Source organism: Bubalus bubalis, chromosome 18 (assembly GCF_019923935.1).
Source record: "Bubalus bubalis isolate 160015118507 breed Murrah chromosome 18, NDDB_SH_1, whole genome shotgun sequence".
Taxonomy (NCBI): Eukaryota; Metazoa; Chordata; class Mammalia; order Artiodactyla; family Bovidae; genus Bubalus; species Bubalus bubalis.
This window is the reverse complement of record NC_059174.1, coordinates 10,444,482-10,465,145: the sequence shown is the minus strand read 5'-3', so window position 1 is coordinate 10,465,145 and position 20,664 is coordinate 10,444,482. Positions and strand designations below refer to the sequence as shown.

The 20,664-nt window shown below is 49.5% G+C and overlaps 1 protein-coding gene across 1 annotated transcript in view; it reads left to right on the top strand.

The window, feature by feature from the left end:
• The window catches only part of COTL1 (coactosin like F-actin binding protein 1), a 44,054-nt gene that overhangs the window by 10,871 nt on the left and 12,519 nt on the right, over positions 1 to 20,664 (top strand). The window contains exon 3 of the mRNA XM_025268479.3: positions 13,649 to 13,806. Coding sequence (XP_025124264.1) covers positions 13,649 to 13,806 — 158 coding nt within the window. The remainder of the gene's footprint in view (positions 1 to 13,648; positions 13,807 to 20,664) is intronic.

Genomic DNA, 20,664 nt, shown 5'->3' with positions numbered 1-20,664 from the left:
CGTCTTTGGGGGCCACTGTCTTGTCAGCCAGAGTCATTTAATCCTCACTTTATTTCATGACACCATGGCCCCATGTGGTACCAGGGTCCTATTGTCAGTCCCATTTCACAGACAGGAAAACTGAGGCTCAGAGCCGGGAACGCACTGACCCGGGCTTGTGTGGAGGTGGAACTGTGTTCCTTACCCAGTGTCTGCCCTCTGGCCACCACTCCTGACACCCTGCTGCTTCCCAACACGTGCAGCTGAAATTCTTTTGAAACAAGGAGGGAAGACCATGGGCAAGCTCTTTTCTTTATTCCCCTTCTCCTTCCTCCCCCAGTTTTGTTGAGAAATAATTGGCATGCACCACTGTATGAGCTTAAGGGGTACAGCATGATGGTTTGGTTTCCATGTATCATGAAATGATGACCTCAATAGGCTTAGTTAACATTCATCCTGTGATATAGATACAATAAAAAGAACAGAAAAAATTTTTTTTTCTCCTTGTAATAAGAACTCTTAGGAGCTATTCTCTGAACAGTTTTCCACAAGCTCTTTTTCTGAAAGCCAAGGGGCAGACCGGAGGCCTGTGCCTCTGGCTGGAGGCACATTTCTAAGAATACACAGCTCAGAGGTAATTTTTCTGCCTTTGTTCAAGTGGAAAACCTGTGATGGTCTCTGGGGAGCAACACTCCTTAATTCAAACGCCTCCATTTTTCCTAGAAAAGATTTCTGACTCTGCTGCTTTTGACTGAAAAGACGGCCCTTGGAGGTCATCTGATCTGACCCGGAAGTAGTTTTCTTCCCTTTTTTGGGCTATAATTCTACCCTGACTCTAGAATGGAGTGTATTGTTCAGGATTTGAAAATAAAGGAAGCTGCTGGCTAGGGGCTGGCCAGGGGCCCCTCTGGGTCACATGCTGGGGCTTCTGGGGAGGAGGGAAAAGAGTCAGACTTTTGTGAGCCCCTTTGAGCCCCCTGCCTGATCAAGGAGGGCCTGTGTTCACTCTGGTGAGCTCTTGTAGCCCTGAACTGGAATGCCACTTGCGCTGTTTTTTAAATTTTATTTATTTATTTATTTTTGGCTGTGCTGGGTCTTGGTTGCTGCAGCTGCATGCAGGCTTTCTCTAGTTGCGGTGCGAAGGCTTTTCATTGTGATGGCTTCTCTTGTTGTGAAGCATGGGCTCTAGGTGCGTGGGCTTCAGTAGTTACAGCACGTGGGCTCAGTCGTTGTGGCACAGGGGCTTAGCTGCTCTGTGGTATGTGGGATCTTTCCAAGCCAGAGATTGAACCCATGTGCACTACACTGGCAGGTGAATTCTTATCTGTTTTTATCTGGACAACCAGGGAAGCCCATTTTAAAAAATATATGTATATATTGAAATATAGTTGATTTACATCACTTGGTCTGTTCTTGATTTGGCAAAATCTAACTGCCATGTGTTTGATTTGGGGAAAGTAACTTTTCTTCTTTGGCACTTTGTTACACTCATTATCCAACAAATGCACATTGAGGACCTACTATGTGCCAGGGACTCTGGACACTAGGGAAGTTGAGCAATCCAGATCACAGAGCTTGCATTCACAGAAAATGCAGGGGCAGCTAATAGACAATCTAGCAAATGTGGTCTTTTCAGAATGAGATGAGTGCTAAGAAAATGAAATGAAGCAGTGGGCCAGAGACACATTGTGGGGAGGCCGCTGTTAGCCACGGTGGTCAGGGGAGGCCTGAAGTGGAGGGGACACGAAGGCAAGACCTGAATGAAAAGGAACTAGGCATGCGGGTACCTGGGTGAGGAGTGACCCCAGCAGAAGGGGAGGGCCTCAGACCATGCATCCTGTAATGGTCCAGCTTCCAGAGTATGTAAAGAACTCATACAACTCAACAAGACTGGTAACTCAAGTGGAAAATGGACAAGGGATTCGAATGGACGTTTCTCCAAAGGAGACATACACATGGCCAGTAAACACATGCAGAGATGCTCAGCATCAGTAGTCATTAGGGGAATGGAAATCAAACCACAATGAGATGTGACTTCACACACACTGGGGGGCTGTGATAACAGGAGTTGTAAGGTGTCGCGAATCAGAACCTTCGTGCATCGCTGGGGGGAAGGAGAGCTGGTGCAGGCACCGTGGGAAACAGCTTGGCAGTTCCTGAAAGGCTAAGCCTAGCTCTTTCACGCCTTAGTATCTACCCAAGAGAGATGAAAACACACAAAAACTTGTGCGTGAATGTTCACAGCAGCATGATTCACAGTTGCCCCAAAGTGGAAACCATGCAATGTTCATCAGCTGGTGAAGGGATACACAAAATGTGGTCCATCCGTGAATGGAATATTAATCACCCATAAAAAGGAATGGAGGACTGATTCATGAGACAGCATGGGTGAACCTTGAAAACATTGCTGAGTGAAACATTATGCTGAGAAGTCAGACGCGAAAGGCCGCATGGCGTGGGATTCCATTTATTTCAAGTTTCCAGAGCTAGCAAGTCCATGGAGATATAAAGCAGGTTTAGTGGTTGCCAGTAGTGAGGATGAGGGACAAAGTGTGACTCTTCACGGGCACCAGGTCTCCTTTTGGGGTGAAGGAATGTTCTAAAATAGGCAATGGTGATGGTTGCACAACCTCACGGATATACTAAAAACCAGTGAATTTTATACTTAAAAGGGGTGAATTTTATGGTATGTAAACCTCTCCGTTTTTAAAACGTAAAGAAGAAAAGGGGTGGGAGGAGCGCAGAAATCCAGCAGTGTGATGGCCTCGCAGTGTGCAGGGAACGGGGTCAGAGGTGGGGCTCAGGGCCATGGCCACGACTCTGATTTTGCCTCAACAGCCTGCATTTTATTCCCACAACTTTTGTCCACGACCTTGTGGAATTTCGCCTTTGGCCTTCCTGTGGTTCATAACCAGGCGGGCCTCTCTGGCTCTGCCATGTTCCTCTTCATGTCAGACTTGCTTTGCCCAGGGCGGCTGTGCAGGTCCATGTGCTCCAGATGTGCTCAGCCCTGCCACGTGCTCTCGCGTGAACTTGCTCTCGCGCGTGAACTTGCTCTCGCGCGCTCTCGTTTCCCGCCTCCCCTGTGCCCTCCACCATTGTCGTCCACATCCTTATCGTCACCCTGTGTCATATTTAGTGCCTCTGGCTCTGTGCCAGGTTCAGTTCTGAGCTTTCCTTCCCACAGTTCAGATGAGGATTGAAGGCGAGACCCGGCACCAGCCCCCACGGCTGGGTTTTCATCTTCCAGTCCAGCACCTGGCACCGAGCTGGTGTCCAGGGGAGTATTACGTTGCCAGCAACCTTTCCTCAGAAGTGGGTCCTTAGAACGGGAAAGTGTGTCTTGGACATTCATGTGGGTTAGTAGCTGTGTGAATCAATAAAGGGTGGGATGAGTCAGCTGTAAATGTGGGCGAACTCGAGGGCTGCAAGTGTCAGCAGCCACAGGGGGGTGAAACCCACTTGTGTGTTTGTCCCCACCACGCAGGGGGCTCGGAGACAGGGACTGAGAAGCTGCCCCTCCCACCCCCAGCTTAGAACATGGAGGATCAGACAGGGGATGCCACCGGTCCCTGGTCACACAGCAGAGAGAGGCAGAGCCAGGGCTTGAACTTGGGCCTCCTGGCTCTCTGAGCTGCTGAGGGCTGGTGTCTGCTTTGCTCTTCTGGGGCATCGCGCTTGGTGATGTGAGCAGGGAAGGGAGAGGAGAAGGCCCACGTGATGCAGGCATTGCTAATCCTAGCAACACTGTGGTGGTGGGCTGCCCTTCCCATGCACTTTTATTTACAGGGCACCTTTGTCCAGATCAGTCAATTGCTACCTGTCTGTTCTCATCTGATTATTTCTGCCGGTCTCTTCGTTAGAAGGCACACCTTTAAAATCCGGGGAGGGGATTGGTTTTAGTCTTACAAGACAGCATCTCCCATTGAAGTGACCCAGCTGAGGACTGGGGACTGAAATGCTTCTAAGCTGCTAAGATAGGTGGGCAGAGGCTCCTCATTTACTCAAGAAATGTTTACTGAGTGTGGGCAGTGTGTCAGGCACCGTTCTGGGTCCTGGAGATGTCCTCCCAGGGGACAAAATGCCTGTCCTCCTGGGGTAGGGATGAGCAGACTGCAGGAGGACATCCTAAGGGATGTCATTCTGAGCCATTCAACTCTTGTTTTACACCCAGTAATAATAAGCTAATTATATGCTCCTCTAGCCAGTGGCAAGTCACAAACAGAGAGGCTGGCAGAGAAAAGCGTTTTGAACTTGCCCACTGAAGCTGATACTCTTGTCTTTGGAGTTCTGTTAGAATTTAGCTCTTAAGTTGTTAACATAGCCCCCTTCTTCCCAGTTAGCTAGATGAATTCTAGGTCGTCCTTCAAGACCCAGATCAAACATTGTGGCCTCTGTGAAGCCTGCCCTGATCACTGCCCCCAGGCAGAGCTAATTTCTTTACTTCTTTGATGTTCCCCTCTGCCCTGTGATGCCTTGTGGTCATGGTGCTAACTTCACTGTATTCACATGCTTAGTTTTTCTTTTTTTGCCCTGCTAGGATTGTATAGTCTTAAAGGGTTCGGACTGTATCTTATTCAGCAGTCTTTGAACGGCAAGTGTTTGTCAAATGACTAACAGCAATGGAAGAAACAGAAAACCTATACTAGAATGCAGAGATGTACCCCAGGGCATTTGGTGCTCAGGCGATCAGGCGCTGAATCCTTCAGTGTCTGCAGAGTGTCTCCTTGTCAACGAGGCCATCGTGGACTCATAGCCTCCAGGAACTGGTTGCAACCACTGGTTCTCTAAGTCAGGAGATGCAGTTGGGTGTAGCACACCGACTTCCATTTAAGGAAGTAAAAGTAATCATAAAAAAAAAAAAAAAAAGAAGTTCTGGTGCTTTGTCACTGGGGGAAAACCTTTAGCTGTCCTGATCGTTTCGGTCTCCAGATCGGGTCCTTCCCTGAGGGTTCTACTGAAGTAATCATCTTTCTTTTCCTGTGGTTATTCTGTACTCCATTTTCTTGTGTTCTGTGTCAGACTAGGAAAGCGGGGTCATTCATTTCACAAAAATCCAATGGGAAAGGAATCATTTGAGATATCTCCTGCTTTGAGGAGGGGTGGGACAAAGCGTCAGTGTGCATGGGCTGTGCGAGCTCATATGCAAGGACTGTATACACATCCACGGAGCCCTTGTCCTCTGTGTCAGAGAGAGGGGCCATTCCCCCCGCTTCCAGGTCCTCGTCTGTGGCCGCCTGGGCTCCCCTGTTAGCAGCCCACTGGAAATGATGCAGCTGTGGCTTCTGTCCAGCTGTCCCTCTGCCCCAGGCGGCAGGATGTTTGAATTCTTTCCTGTTTCCTTTCATGCCCACTCTGGGGAGCTTGCTCGGTGGAAGCTGACAGCTCAGCTTTTTTGGTGTGTGGGTTGTTTTCTTCCTTACTGAACCTTGTTTGCATAACTTCTTAGGGAGTCTATATAAGGTAAGGGCAGCTTCAGCCCGACTCTGGGGCAATTTCCTGCTGTCTCCTTCCCCCTTTCTTTTGTCTTGCTCTGAACTTCAGTGTTGGGTGGAAATTATGAAATGGTTACTTCTTTCTCTCTTTTTTCTTTCTGTTGACTGGTAGATGTTTTGTTGGGTGCCTGCTATGTGCTTGGCACTGGAGATGTGACTCAAATTGGACAGGTATGGAAGCAGCTAAAAAGATCAAAGGACGTGCCCCCAAAGTTTTGCTTAGGCTCCATAGGGAGTTTCCTAGGCTATTTTGGTGGTGAGGGAGTTTTTTTTTATTTTTTTGCTTGTTTGTATTTCTAGTTATTCTACACCTCATATGTGTTTTGTGTGTAATGAAAAAAAATTGCTCAAAACATTTGCAAAAGTGTGAGAGAGTCACACTGCTTGGCTCATGGCAGAGTCTCGGTCTCCTTTGGGTTTTGTCCTCTGGCCAGTGCCAGCTGTGGGAAAAGGTAGAAGGGAAGACAGGTCTTTTTGGGAGGAAGATGAGGGCCCTGGATCAATGTGGATCCTGTGTCAGGGTCGCCATGGCGAGAATATTGAGTGACACGGATCAGACTCTGCCCCTCAGTGATTCTGAACCTCAGGAGATTTCCAGTGTGGCTGGGAGGTGTGCATGAGGGCAGGGAGTCCTCGAGGGCTTGGTGGGGATTGTGTACCGTTCATAGTTTTTGGGAAGAATTTTAGAGCAGCTCATCCCTGAGGCCTTGGTGATTCCAGAGACATCTGACCTCCCTTTTTTCTTCACTCCTCTTCCCATGCCCTCTGTGGTCATGTCTCTCTCTTTGTATCATTCTATGTCCTTCATATCCCCTTGCAGGATCGAGGAGGGAGATAGAGGAGGGAGGGGGAGGAAGGGGCTGCTGAGGAGAGAGCGCCTAGTGACCGCTGCTGGCGTTTCTGAGCACAGTTCTGCCAGGCAGCGTCCCAAGAACTTTACATGCGGTGACTTTATGCTGCAGATTAATGTACTTAATATGTGACAGCGAGAAGCCTTGAAAAGAGGAACAGGACTTTGAACCAAGTGGGCCCTGTCTGGGGTCTCTAGGTCCTGGGGTCCTTAGGGCTGTGGGATTGGCTGGTGCAGATGTTTCACACTGATAACCCATCCTTGACCTGTGATGAGGCTACATAGACCAATGAAAGGCTCAAGTTCTTTTAAGAGGGGACTTCTATTAACACCCTATAAGGACCATCTCTTGATGGACAAGACTCTTCCTGGGCGGGAAGGGGAGGGTGTCCACAGCCCTGAATTGAGGCCACCACAGCGAGGGCCCAAAGGCATTGCCCAAAGGGCATTGACGGTGTTCGGGGACGGGGCTCCTGACCTTGTTTTGTCATTGGTTGACGGCTCCCCTGAGATGGGGCTCTATGTGGCTTTTTGTGATGCATTTGGGAATCCTTGTTAGTAGTGTACAAGTTAGTGTACAAGTGTGTCAGTAGACACACAGAGGTCACAGAAAAGCTGTTAGTAGTGCCGTGATTCAGCAGCCCTTTTTCTAGAGACCACTCTTCTTTGTCTTGGGCTGTGGGATTCGAGGGGAGGGAAAGTCTCTGGGGGACAGTCCCGGTGGTCTTTGATGGTGAGATGCTCAAGGAACCATGCCTCGAATTCTATAAATTACAACATTGAGAAGACAGACCATACAGGAAGCTCCTTTATATGATCACTTCCTTAAAATGAAAGGGTGTGGGTGGGGAGGATGGGGGTGGGGCTGAACTCTGGGCATTTCAGCTTTTCTGCCCACAAGACCCTGTCTCACCCTCTTTCCCAGCCAGGGGAGAACAGGTCCTCTGAGTTGAAAACCCCATCTTCTGCTCTCCTCACCTCATCGTCTAGGTCAATGGTTCTCAGGCTATGGAGGCATAAGAATCTCCCCCAGGGTCTCTTTTAAACTCACTTCTGTTTAAAAATGGCCCCGTTCCTAGAGTTTCAGAATTCACGGTCTAATGAGTTCCTGGGAAATGATGTTGCTGCTGGTCCGAGGAACACACTTTGAGAGCTGCTGCTCTAGATGGAACCAGGAAAAAAGATGTCTGGTTTCTTGTCACTTCACCTCTCTGAGCCTCAGTTTCTCTATCTGTGAAGTGGGATTGTGGGCAGTGCTGACCAGATGGAGAGGTTGGGATGAGAAAATGTGCAATCACACATAAATGCTTAGGATGGCACCTGCCGTGTAGCAAGCTCTCAGTGAACAGCTTCTGTTATCTTCAGGACCCTCGTTCATCTTATCTGTGCCCCCTAATGCTTGGCACTGTGCTTGGCACACAGTAGGCCCTCAAGAAATCTTCATGAGACCAGCGGTTCCATGACCATATGCCTAGGAGGGCCCCTACTTCGAGACCCAGCAGACTGAACGTTAAGTTGGTGGATGCAGAAAGCCAGCTCAGAGTCTGCAAGGCACGGAGGCTATCCCCTAGGGTTTGGCAGTGGAGGCCACTGTGGACCTCATTTCACCAGACAGGTGGGGAGAGAAATATAGTCACCAGCCCCATCAGCCAAGCCTTTCACGCTCTTTCTTTTTCATTTAATCCTCAATATGCCTTATGAGATATATGTGACCCATTTTGCAGATGAGGAACTTGAGGCTTGGAGGCATTCAGGAATCTGGTCTTATCACAGAGCTGGGACAGAATGGGGATGAGTTTCCAGTGGATTCCAAAACTTGGATTCAACCCGGATGCTGTAGACCAGAATGTTGAGACGGAATGGTTCCGGGGGCAAGCAGGTGTAGACAGCTGTTCTGGGACCTCTCTCAGAGGGGGCTCAGGGTGTGTCCTCTGGTGTGAATTCAGGGCCTGGGTGCCCCCATGGGGGTTATCTGGAGCTGCACCTCGACTCCTCTGCCCCCTCAACCCCAGACTGGAAAGATGTGCCACTGAGCCCCCCGAGTGCCACCCCGGGGGTGGCAGTAACCTCAGGACCAATCTTCTAGGCAAGTTTGCTATCCCAGTGTGTAGGCACCATCACATACATTCACACTCATGCATGAGCACGCACACACGGACGGGCACACACAGACACGCTTCATATACGTGTATGTGATGAGGTCAAGCTCTGCCTTCCAGGTGATACACCCGTGCGCACATCCGTGTTTGATCTGCCCAGTTTGTTCAGAGGAGGGAAGTTAGTGACTAAACGAGAACTTCCTCCTGCGTTGACTTGCTGGAAGTCAGATGGGCTAAGAACCTCCTTCAGGAGGCGTGGGGGCTGGAGGTCTGTGTGGGCAGCTGTGCAAAGGTCTCCCAGACCAACAGGTTTTTCACGTCAGACTTTCCACTGACTTTTCAGTGTCATGCCACATCCCGACCAGCGGACATTTGTAAGCAAAATGTGACCCTCGGATTTTCAAAAATGTCAGCAATCTTCTCAGCCAGACCATTGTCAGATAAGCACCAAACTGCGACCCAGGAAAGTGGTCTTTCCTGCTGTGATAATTTAAATGACACTGGCCTGCAGTTCTGGAAGATCTTACGGCTGTGTCCTTGGGGCTGGGGGTAAGGCGTCTGTCCTGTGACAGGTCCTAGGCTGGTACTTGGGACACACGGTTTGTAACTTTCTCAGTGGCTTTGGCCAGTGACGGAGCAGCTGGGATCCAAGTGTGGTCACGGGATCCCAAACATCCAGACTGACCAATGAAGTAAAGGGAAATAGAGTGGTTGCTGTGGAAACAGGCTGCAAGTTCTGTTGTTGGTGTTGTCTTGGCATTAGCAAGTCAGGAGGCATCAGATGTGTGGTTCGCCTCCCCCTCAAGTCAACGCTGCAATTTAATTAAACACTTTGGAACTGCTTCTCCTGATCCTCCAGTAACACTACTCAGAAGAGCGCGCTGGCTTCCCAAACGCAGCCTCCAGTGCCGGGAAATACCGGGGAACGAAAGAGCTCCTGTACCTGCCGTGCGTGGCTGTGTGAGTTTCAGTTCCTCAGCCCCAACAGCCGTATTTCCTGTACTCACACCTCAGCCGCAGCTCCACTCCAGGGAGAAAGTCCTACTGGGTCGGGCCAGACAGGTTTCACAGCATCCCATTTTATCCTCATGGCTGATGTAGAAGAGAGGTGTAAAATCACCTAATTTGGAAACATCCCAAAAGTCCATCAGTGGGTGCATGGATGAATAGAACAGAATGTGGTCCATCCATGCGATGGAGTATTATTCAGCCATAAAAGGAACGAAGTACCAGAATTCCCTGGTGGTGCAGTGGATAGGAATCTGCCTGCCAATGCAGGGGACGTGAGTTCAATCCCTGGTCTGGGAAGATCCCACACACTGTGGACTGACATGCCGTGTGCCACAGCTGCTGAGCTGGAGCTCTAGAACCTGTGAGCTGCAACTGCTGAAGCCGGCAAGCCCCAGAGTCAGCACAGTGCAACTGCTGAATTCTGTGCACCTAGAATCTGCTCCACAGCAGGCGAACCCACCGTGATGAGAGACCTGCACACCACAATAAAGGGTAGCCCCTGCTCGCCGCTACTGGAGAAAGACCTTGCAAAGCCATGAAGACCCAGTGGAGCCAATAAATAAATAAAGCCTTCAAGCTATTAAAAAAAAAAAAGGAATCAAATGCCGATCATGTTTCCACATGGATGAACTTTGCCAACATGCTGAGTTGAAAGAAGGCAGACACAAAAGACCACATGGTGTAGGGTTCCTTCCATCTGTAAAATGTCCAGAAAAGGCAAATCCAGGGACAGAAAGTAGCTGAGTGGTTGCTTAGGATTGGGGGGATGGGGAAAGGGTGAGGAGTGATGGCTGGTGGGTAGGAGTGATGGCTGGTGGGTAGGGGTGATGGCTGGTGGGTAGGGGGTTCTTTTGGGGGGCAATGCAGATGTTCTGGAATTAGACTGTGGTGATGATGGCACCATATTGTGTATGTCCTAAGTGCCACTGACATGTATGCTTTAAAATAGTTAAAATGGTGAATTTTTTGTGGTGTGATGTTTACTTCCATAAAAGGAAAAATGGGGAGGACCAAAAAATCACCCCATTTTTCAGATGAAGCCAACTGAGGCTCAGATGTTTGGGGATTAAGTCAGGTTCCTCTGGGAGTTAGAGATGGCACTCATGTGGTCTCCTGTTCCCAGACTTCTCCTTCCTCATTTCCCATAGCCAGTCGGTCACTTGTTTGGTTGCTAAGTCATATCTGACTTTTTGCGACCCCATGGACTGCAGCACGCCAGGCTTCCCTGTCTTTCACTATCTCCCTGAGTTTTCTCAAATTCATGTCCATCAAGTCAGTGATAACCATCCAACCATCTCATTGTCTGTCACCCCCTTCTCCCCTTGCCCTCAGTTTTTCCCAGCATCAGGGTCTTTTCCAGTGAGTCAGCTATTTGCATCAGGTGGCAAAGTATTGGAGCTTCAGCATCAGTCCTTCCAATGAATATTCAAGGTTGATTTCCTTTAGGATTGACCGGTTTGATCTCCTTGCAGTCCAAGGGACTCTCAAGAGTCTTCTCCAGCACCACAGTTTCAAAGTGTCAGTTCTACAGCGCTCAGCCTTCCTCATGGTCCAGCTCTCACATGCATACATGTGCGACGTATGTCGGTCACTAAGCCATGTTAACTTGGCCCATGAAGTGTCCCTGAGACCCATCTTTCTTCTCTGTCCTCACCGCTCTGTCACCCACTGACCCCTGTGGTCAGGTCCTGGGATGGGCTCCCACCAGCCTCCCATGGCCAGGTCGGGGGGTGGTTCCCTGAAAGAGGAGGGCTGGGCAGACACACCTGAGACACGCCTTGGCTCCAGGCTGGCTTGTCCTTGGTGCATTACCTTGGGCATGTCACACGACCTCCTGGCTTCGTCTCCCAAATGGTGGTTTGGGTGTAGATGATGGTGACCATGATGCCCCCCATGGCCCACCTCCCCGCATCCTTATGAAGACCTGATGAATACTAACCCATAAACTGGAGGGTGCTGTGTCAGCGTGAATGGCGATTATGATCTGTTTCCTTTAAGAAAAGCCTGGATATAGAGTTTGAATCTGGAGTCCGTGCCCTGTCGAGCGCTGTGTCTTAGCACCCCGGGGTCAGATGGTTCCCTGCTAGACTGGCTGGCTTGTTGTCTAGGATGAACTTGGGCTTTGAGGTACTAACCAGCCAGTGTGGACTGTCTCCATCACACTTAGAGGGCTGGTGGTCTTGGTGGCTCAGATAGTAAAGCGTCTGACTACAATGTGGGAGACCCGGGTTTAGTCCCTGGGTTGGGAAGATCTCCTGGAGAAGGAAATGGCACCCCACTCTAGTATTCTTGCCTAGCAAATCCCATGGATGAAGAAACCTGGTAGGCTACAGTCCATGGGGTCGCAAAGAGTCGGACATGACTGAGCGACTTCACTTTCACTTTATATTTTGTGTGGGATTCCACATGGAGGCACCTGGAATGATTCTAGGATCAAGATGCCTTGGTTTTTGTTTGTTTGTTTATTTATTGGCTGTGCTGGGTCTTTTTTGCTGCTTGAGGGCTTTCTCTAGTTTGAGAGTGTGGGGGCTACTCTTTGGTTGCAGCACTCGGGCTTCTCATTGCTGTGGCTTCTCTTGTTGGAGAATACAGGCTCTAGGCCACAAGGGCTTCAGTAATCGCGGCACATGGGCTCAGTAGCTGCAGCTCATGGGCTCCGGAGTGCAGGCTCAGCAGTTGTGGTGAAGAGGCTTAGTTGCATCTTGGCATGTGGAATCTTCCCAGAGCAGGATCAAACCTGTGTCCCCTGCATTGGCAGGTGGATTCTTAACCACTGGACCACCAGGGAAGCCCAAGATGCCTTGGTTTTAAGAAAGTAAAGTCATGAAACCTCAAGCGTGATCCTTTGACTAACAGCATCAGTATGACCTCGGAGCTAGTTAGGAATGCAGACCCCAGGGTCCCGTCCTAGACCTGCCGAATTGGAATCTGCATTTAAGTGAGATGTCAGGTGATTCAGATACACACAGTGCTTGGGAAACACAGCTCCACGAGTCATTGGGTCCCTGAGAAATCCTAAAGCCAGCAAGGAAAAGCCGTTTGAGAGCATGAGCTGAGTCAAGGGGCAGGTACAGGATGATTAACCCCAAACCAGCAGCACCGACTCGGTGGACACGAGTTAGCGAGGGACAGGGAAGCCTGGCGTGCAGCAGTCCATGGGGTCGTGAAGAGTCAGGCACGACTGAGCGACTGAACTGACTGGGCAGCAACCCGTGTCCTGGCCATCATCAGGGAGGGGCTGAATCGAGACTTCACTGATAACTGCAGTTGACATGTGAACTGTTTAGGGAGTAATCTGAGTAAGGATATGTGATGCCTCAACTAAAAGGGCTGGATTTTGGTGCAAAACTGAAGGGGATCCTGATTAAACGGAGACATAAAAGTATGTCTAGAAATTGGTGCTCACCTGGCAGCAGCTGGGGGTGGTTCTGTTCCCCAGGGAACATTGGATAATGGCTGGAGACGTTGTTGGTTGCCATCCTGGGGTGAGGGTGTAATACTGGCATGGAGGGGGCGGAGGCCAGGGTTGCTGCTCAGTCCTCCAATGCACGAGACGACCCCACCAGGAAGACCCACCCAGCCCCAAATGACCGGAGTGCCGAGGTGGAGACACACGCATGCACGCGCGCGCACACACACACACACACACACCCCATGTAACAAGCACAACACACCTAGTGGAAAAATGCTCAGAATTCTTGATTGGCCTAATTGTCTGGCCACAATCTAAGAATGCCCAGGGGGCCCCAAGCTGAATCCCAGGCCAGAAGCAGGGCCACTGTCTTTGTTCCCTGTCCCCCAACCCCTGCTCGGTTCCTGTCTCTCTATTGTGTGGCTTTCCTGTTCCAAATAGGGCCTCAAAGATTTGGGATAAAAACAGTTGACCACCTTTTGCTCCCTGAATCAGACTCAGTATTTGAGGCATGACTGTTTGAGGGGAGGGCAGGGTGGCGGGCGTGGCAGCCAGAGAAGCCTGGGCTCTCTCTGCCTGTGCAGCCTCGGGAGCGTCCTGAGGCCCTTCTGCACCTCCGCCTCTGCCACTCCGTCTGTGAAGTGGGCATCTCCGCCTGCAGCTCTGTTGTTGGGATCGAAGGAGGGAACGGTGGCTCCTTCTGTGTCGCTCTGGGTGCCCTTGAGGTTCAGAGCCCCGCCTGGGGAGTGTGGATCTGGGTGTTCTAACTGAGCACCATGCCCTCCTTTTGCTGTTGGTGCAGATGACGTCCGATTGTTTGCCTTCGTGCGCTTCACCACGGGGGATGCGATGAGCAAGAGGTCCAAGTTCGCCCTCATCACATGGATCGGCGAGAACGTCAGCGGGCTGCAGCGCGCTAAGACTGGCACCGACAAGACCCTGGTGAAGGAGGTGGTGCAGGTAACCGTCTTTGTGTTCTCTTAGGGTCTGGGGGGTGGGGGTCACATTCCGCAAAGTGTCACCATCCAGTAGGGACACAAGGGGCTGGCTTGGCTCCTTGGGCCATGACTTTGAACGTCTAGTGCTAAGTCCTTGGACCACTAGCGACACTGGTGAGAGATACCCCAAATTGCTTTTTGGGTACGGTAGCCGCATTTGTGATCCTGACCATCGAATACTAGAAACGTGGTGGCTGGTGTCTACCTTTCTGGGTGGGGCAGGCAGCTCATGGAGGAGGAGGCTGGAGGAATGACCAAAATGGCGCCACTTCTGTGGGTGATGGAGGGCTTCCAGCCGTGGCCTTGAGGACGCAAAGGGAGAGTTCACGAGTGCCCGCTGAATGGTGTCTAGCACACAGTAGAAGCACAATGACACTTGATGAATGAATAAATGTCAATCACATGGGCACCAGCAGGGGTTTAAAGATGACTTAGACGACCCTAGAATGACAAAGGCTGCATCAGCAATGGCAAAGATCCTTAGACTGAGTAGCTGGGCGCTGGTGGTAGCTGATTTACTCCTGTGTCCCTATTAGACTAGAGGAAGAGGGGAAAATAGTGTACCCTTGGTTTTGTCCCTGGAGTTCCAAACAGCTCTACCTGTAGAGCTTCCGATTTTAAAGTTCTTTATTTTTGCATTCTGGACATAAAAAAATTGACACTATTGGAAATTTCCAAAGCAGGTCATTTGAAGCTAGGGCATGGGGTCATGCTGAGAAAAAATATCCAAATTCTAGGGCTTCCTTGGTGGCTTAGTGGTAAAGAATCTGCCTGCCAGTGCAGGAGACATGAATTCAACCCCTGGTCTGGGAAGATCTCACATGTTGTGGAGCAACTAAGCCTGTGCACCAAAACTATTGAGCCTGGGCTCTAGAGCCGGGGAGCCACGACTACTGAAGCCTGTGCGCCCTAGAGCCTGTGCTCCTCAACCAGAGAAGCCCTCGCACCACAACTAGAGAGTGGCCCCGGCTCCCCGCAACGAGAGAAAAGCCCACGCAGCAGTGACGACCCAGCATAGCCTGAAGAAGCAAGTCAATAAAATCATAGAAAAAAGTCCAAATTCCAGAACCGTAGACTGGGGCAAGGAGGTGGAGGGGAGAGGGTTTTCTCCCTAACAAAGGGATCTCCATCTTGCAGAAGGATTTCCCAAAACCCATGATAGGGGGTAGATGGCTAACTGGTACAGGGCTTCCTTAGAGGTGATGGAAATATTCTAAACTGTTCTAAAAGCTGTGGTGTTGGTTGCTTATATCTGAGAATATACAAAAAGCCATTGCATCCTAAAAAAAAAAAATGCACACACACACAAATCTGCCGAGTGCAGTGTGGTGTCCTGGGTTGGATCCAGGACAAACTGGTGAAATCTAGAAAAACTGGTGAGATGGGAATGAAGTCTGGGGTTTGGTTGGTAGTCATGTTCCAGTGTTGGCTTCCTGGCTGTGACAAACACACCATGGTAACTTCAGATGTTCACACTTGTCAAATGGCCGTGGGGTGCGTGGGAGCTCTTGGTGCTGTCTCTTACAACGTTCCTCTAAATCCACAACGATCCCCAAATAAAACTTCTGTTAAAAAGTAATAATAGGAGAGAACTGCTGTCGTTCCGTTATTGCGGCCGCTTTTTCCTTCTCTCCTCCCAGTCCTGTGGGTGAACGCACTCCCCTCTGCATTGCTACAGTCTCAGCCTATGAATCACACCTAATCAGCTTCTTTTTTCCTAACATAACGTAATTACATAAATTATGTGTCTGCAGAGTCTTTGTAATGAACGTTTTTCTGGCTGCCGACAAGTCCGGTTTCGCAAGTGTACTGTGATGGATTGAAAATCCCCTTGGTGTTGGCCTCTTGAGTTGCTTCCCATTTTTATTGTTATAAATAATACGTTCCAACCAACATTTTAATACGTGCAGCTCCTTCCCGCCCTACACTGAATTGTTTCTTTAACGCGCCCTTTCAGGAGGGGGAGTGTTCTGGAGTTAACAGGGGTGAAAATCCTTTAAAAAAGGAATAGGCTAGGGCTTCCCTGGTGGCCCAGTGGTTAAGACTCTTCACATCCAATGCAGGGGGCACAGGTTCAATTCCTGGCCAGAGAACTAAGTTCCCATGTGTGCCGATGTGGCCAAAAATAAATAAAATGAAATTTTAAAATATTTGAGCCAAAAATTAAAAAATACATATATATTGCACATTAAAAAAAAAGGTATAGGCTGTCAAATTACCTCCTAAAGGGGTAGCACTATGCCTGGGATGTGGTAAATGTTCCATAAATGTCATTCACTTCCTAGCCTAATCAGCATTACCAGCGAATACTGCAGCTGGCACCCTGTCCAGCCCTGGCACCCTTTCTTTGGGCAGCCGCCTACTCAACCCCTCGGGCTGTTTTTCTCCTGGACAGTTGGAGGCTTTAATGGTTAACCAGCTTTCAAGGGTCTCCTTTGTGGCAATAGAATGGAAAGTGCAGAAGAATGCATGTCCACTATCAGAGGTCTCCTGCTGGACTCCACCATCCACGCTTAGCCCTCTCATCAGCCAGCCCGGCATGGCCGGAAGAACAGCACGCACTGGGAGAGGGTGTTTGCTGGGGCGCATCCAGTGGGGGCGGTCTTTGAATCCTGCAGAACCCCTGTTTTCTTTCCATTTTTAAGACTGTGGTAAAATGGAATAACGTAAGATGTTAGCGCTTTTAGTGTGCCGTTCAGGGGTGTGACATACATTTACGTTGGGCGGTCACCGCCATTGTCCAAAAATTCCAGAGCTTTTAAAATCACCCCCAAAGGAAACTCTGTCCCTAGTAGCAGTCTGCAGAGTTCCTGTTACATCTAAAACTCTTCTCAGTTTGGTGAAATGGGTAGAGAGTGGTTTGGGGAAATATGATTCTTTGGTGGAAAGACTTCAGTTGGGAGTATTGATTATAGTTCATTTGTTTGTAAACTCTAACATATTGCAGCAAAATGGGAATTGCTTGGCGCTCTGAACTAGGAATTGCAGAGGGTTCCAGCTTGCGGTGTGGGTGGATCCAGAGCTGAAGCCGTAGCTTCTTTTCTTTTCTCTTTTCTCTTTCCTCTGTGTTTGGCCCCAGGTGGCCTCTGTGCAGCAGGAGAAATGGTCCAGGCCTGGTGGCTGTTCTGGGTCTTGATCCCAGGGGAAGAGAGAGTCCTCCTCCCTTAGTGTCAATCATTCCCTTAAAGTGATCCAGTTGGCCCAGCTGAGGTCGCATGCATGTCCTGTGGGGCCGGGAGGTGTGGAGCCTCGTGACTGGCAGCTCCGAACTGATTCCAGTTGTTAAAAGGATGCTGGTGTATGAAGAGCATAGCGGATGCTTGCTTGATCTTGAACTGCAGGTGCAATGCGATACTTTGACCATTACCTTTTGCATGTCCCACCTCCTCATTTAAAAAGGTTTATTACCTGAAGCTGTTACAAGACCTCACATTTATACTACACTTGTAAATACAGCCATTTATGTTACAGAGGGTCGCTTTTACTGCTGTAATGGTATCTTCCGACAGTCATTAAAATCATGCTGATGCTGGCGGGTCAGTTTTCCCCTCTGCTTAGTGGGGGGGACTCAGAGCAGATGTTCTTTAAGAGGTCTCCAGATGGCCATTCTGGATTCCTTGTCTTGGGGACAGGATCACATCCCCAGCTGCCTTTTACCACCGTTTCCATGTGAAGAATAAATGGATTGAGTTTTAATTTAAGATTATTCCTAGCCTTTTTTTGGTAATAATAAAACTACTCCACATCCTTATGCTTTGTATGAAACATTCAGTTCAGTTCAGTCGCTCAGTCGTGTCCAACTCTTTGAGACCGCATGGACTGCAGCACGCCAGGCTTCCCTGAATGTAGAGAATGTAAATGAATGTTGTTGTTTGGTTGATAAGTCGAGTCTGACTCTTTGCAACCCTGTGAATTGTAGCCCACCAGGCTCCTCCGTCCATGGGATTCTCCAGGCAAGAATATTGGAGTAGGTTGCCGTTTCCTCCTCCAGAGGACCTTCCTGACACAGGGATCGAACCTGTATCTCCTGCATTGGCAGGTGAATTCTTTACCACTGCACCACCAGGAAAGCCCATAAATGAATGTAGAGCCACTGAAATCAAGAAGCATGGGTCTTTATGCCACCTGCCTGCTCATGGGCAAGTCGCTCTCCCTTCCTGGACCTCAGTTTCCTCATTTAAAAATAAGTTGGATTGGGACTTCCCTGGCAGTTGACTTTGCTTCCAGTGCGGAAGGTGTGGGTTCAATCCTTGATTGGAGAGCTAAGATCCCACATGCCTCCTGGCCAAAATAGAAAACAGAAACAATCTTGTAACAAATTCAATAAAGACTTTAAAAATGGTCCATATCAAAAAAAATTTTTTTTCTTAAAAAAAGAAAATGAATTGGATGAGTTGACCTGCTGTGTCCTGTTTGTACATATTCTGAAGTTGTTTCATTTGTTTAGGGGGTACTTTGTTTATCACAGTGTATTACTTTTAAAGGAACCTTTTACTTTGTCAGTAGAAGAGACAGTGTGCCGTGCAGGGGTCTGGGGGTGTAGCCTTTGGAGCCAGATGGAGTGAGTTCAGGTTTCAGCCCTGCCGTTCAGTGTGCAGCCCCGGGCAAGTTGCTCTCCTCTGGGCCTGATGTCCGAAGCTGGTATAGTATCTGCCTCCTGGAGTTGTTGTGGGGATTGAATGAGCGACTATCAGGAAACGCAATTAGAACAGTGTCTGGCAGCATCCTGGGAGTGTAGTTGCGATTACTCCCAGCTTTCCTGGTTCGACACCACTGTGATACACAGCTTTCTAGTTTCCCTGGGGGCTGACAGGTCCACATGCTGAGTCCCTGACCTGGGGCATAAATCTTGCTTTTGAACCAGCCTGCGTAACTATCTTACAAAATGACTTGGACAAAAGTCACATCCGTCAGCAACACAGGAAGGTTCCAGCCTCACTCACCTTTGCTGGTGCTAACTTCAAAACAATCCGAACCTCACCTGGGGCCTGTGCCTAGGTGCATCAGCTAGGAGAGTAACCCTAAGCGTAGCCCTGAGCAATAAGACTTGCATCAAGCCATGGCTAACAAGCAGCCGGCCCGGGGCTGGATCCCCGAGGAGTCAAAAGTCAGGAGGTTTGATGGCGGGTCCCTAGTCTGTGTTCAGAGCCAGGCTGAGATTCTGAGCAGCCTCTGAGGCTGGTGGAGAACAGGACGAGGCCAGCAAGGCTGGGGGCAGCAGCGGGGTGCCAGCCTGGGCGAGGGTGGCACCCAGACTTGGGCCTGGAATGCGCTGAGTGGACAGGGTGCGTGGCTGCCTCGCCACAGCCGTCGTCTGCCGCACAGAAATGCCTGGCTGGTGCCGGCGACACAACACCCAGCCCATTGTCCCGGCGCCGCTGCAGGGCGAGAGGGACAATGCAGCAGCCCCGTCAGAGACCAGCCCGCGCCGGGCCAGGCTGTCTCGATTTAGAAACGGACTCGGTCGATGGAGCATTGTGCTGGCCTTGCAGAAGCTCTGTACTCACGTGGTCCTTTTATCTCTTTTTTTATTTTTGAACATCATATGAATGCTCACGGAACCAATTACCCGGAGGTCCGTCTCGGCTTTCAGCTCTGGGAAGAGAACAGCAGGGAGTGTTTCCTCTAAGGGAAGGTGGGGGTGGGAAGGACGGGCCTGTCAGTGGCTGCAGGAGCCAGCAATGCAGCCTGTACCCTGAAGGCTTCTGAACCCCAGAGCGGGGGCAGCTTACACGCTGGACCCGTCCACCCACACCAGGGCCAGATGTCCTAACTCCCTTCCAGGGGCCTCATGTTTATGTACCAGCGTGGTAGTTATATTAATAACAAGAGTTTTACTGTGCCCTTGCCTTACGCCTGGCACTTTGAAGGACATTCCACATATTGAAATTATTTCTTCATCACAAGGCCAGTTCTGCCATCATCTGCATTTTATAGATGAGGAGTCTGAGGACTGGGGAAAGATGGGGAATTTGCTCAAGGTCCCCTGTGCTTGCAGACTGGCCAGGGACCCCGACTCTGTCACTTCAGCCCACTACATGTTTCCCAAAGTCCTCTATCACCAAGAAGAATGTTCTGAGGCCAACATACCTTTTGGAAACTACTTTTATCGACTCGCATGACACATTAAAGGCTCTGAGAAGATCTGCAGGAAACAAACATCTTACATTTATTTTTAAAAATACTGACCTGGTTCTTAATCTTCCTTGATGTTAGAACTTTTTTTTTTTTTGAAACTGGAAACTGAACATCATTGCAGTGTTTCTTTCTTTTTTAAATACTGCTGTGTCAAATGGAAGAGATCATGGGCCTAAGGGGAGTGAGATCCAAGTTGATATTCCAGCTTTATTAACCTTTCGACCTACTGAAAGTGAAAGTCGCTCAGTTGTGTCCGACTCTTTGCATCCCCATGGACTGACTATAACAGTCCACGGAATTCTCTAGGCCAGAATACTGGAGTGGGTAGCCTTTCCCTTCTCCAGGGGATCTTCCCAACACAGAGATCGAATCCAGGTCTCCTGCATTGTAGGTGGATTCTTTACCAGCTAAGCCACAAGGGAAGCCCCTTCGCCCTAGGACCTCGGGCAAGTAACTTTATCTCTAGAAGCTGTTCTCACTTAAAGAGAATGTAGATTCTCACAGAGCTGTTGGAAGGATGAAAGAAAAAACAAAATGAAAAGGTTTATCCTTTTAGTGACTGATGAACTATTCATCCTTCACAACCCTGATTTTTTATCCCATTCTCCTACCAGCCTCAATCAGAATTAATTGCTCCTGTGTTTGTCCTGTAGCTCAAATTCCTTGAATTATAATTAAATAG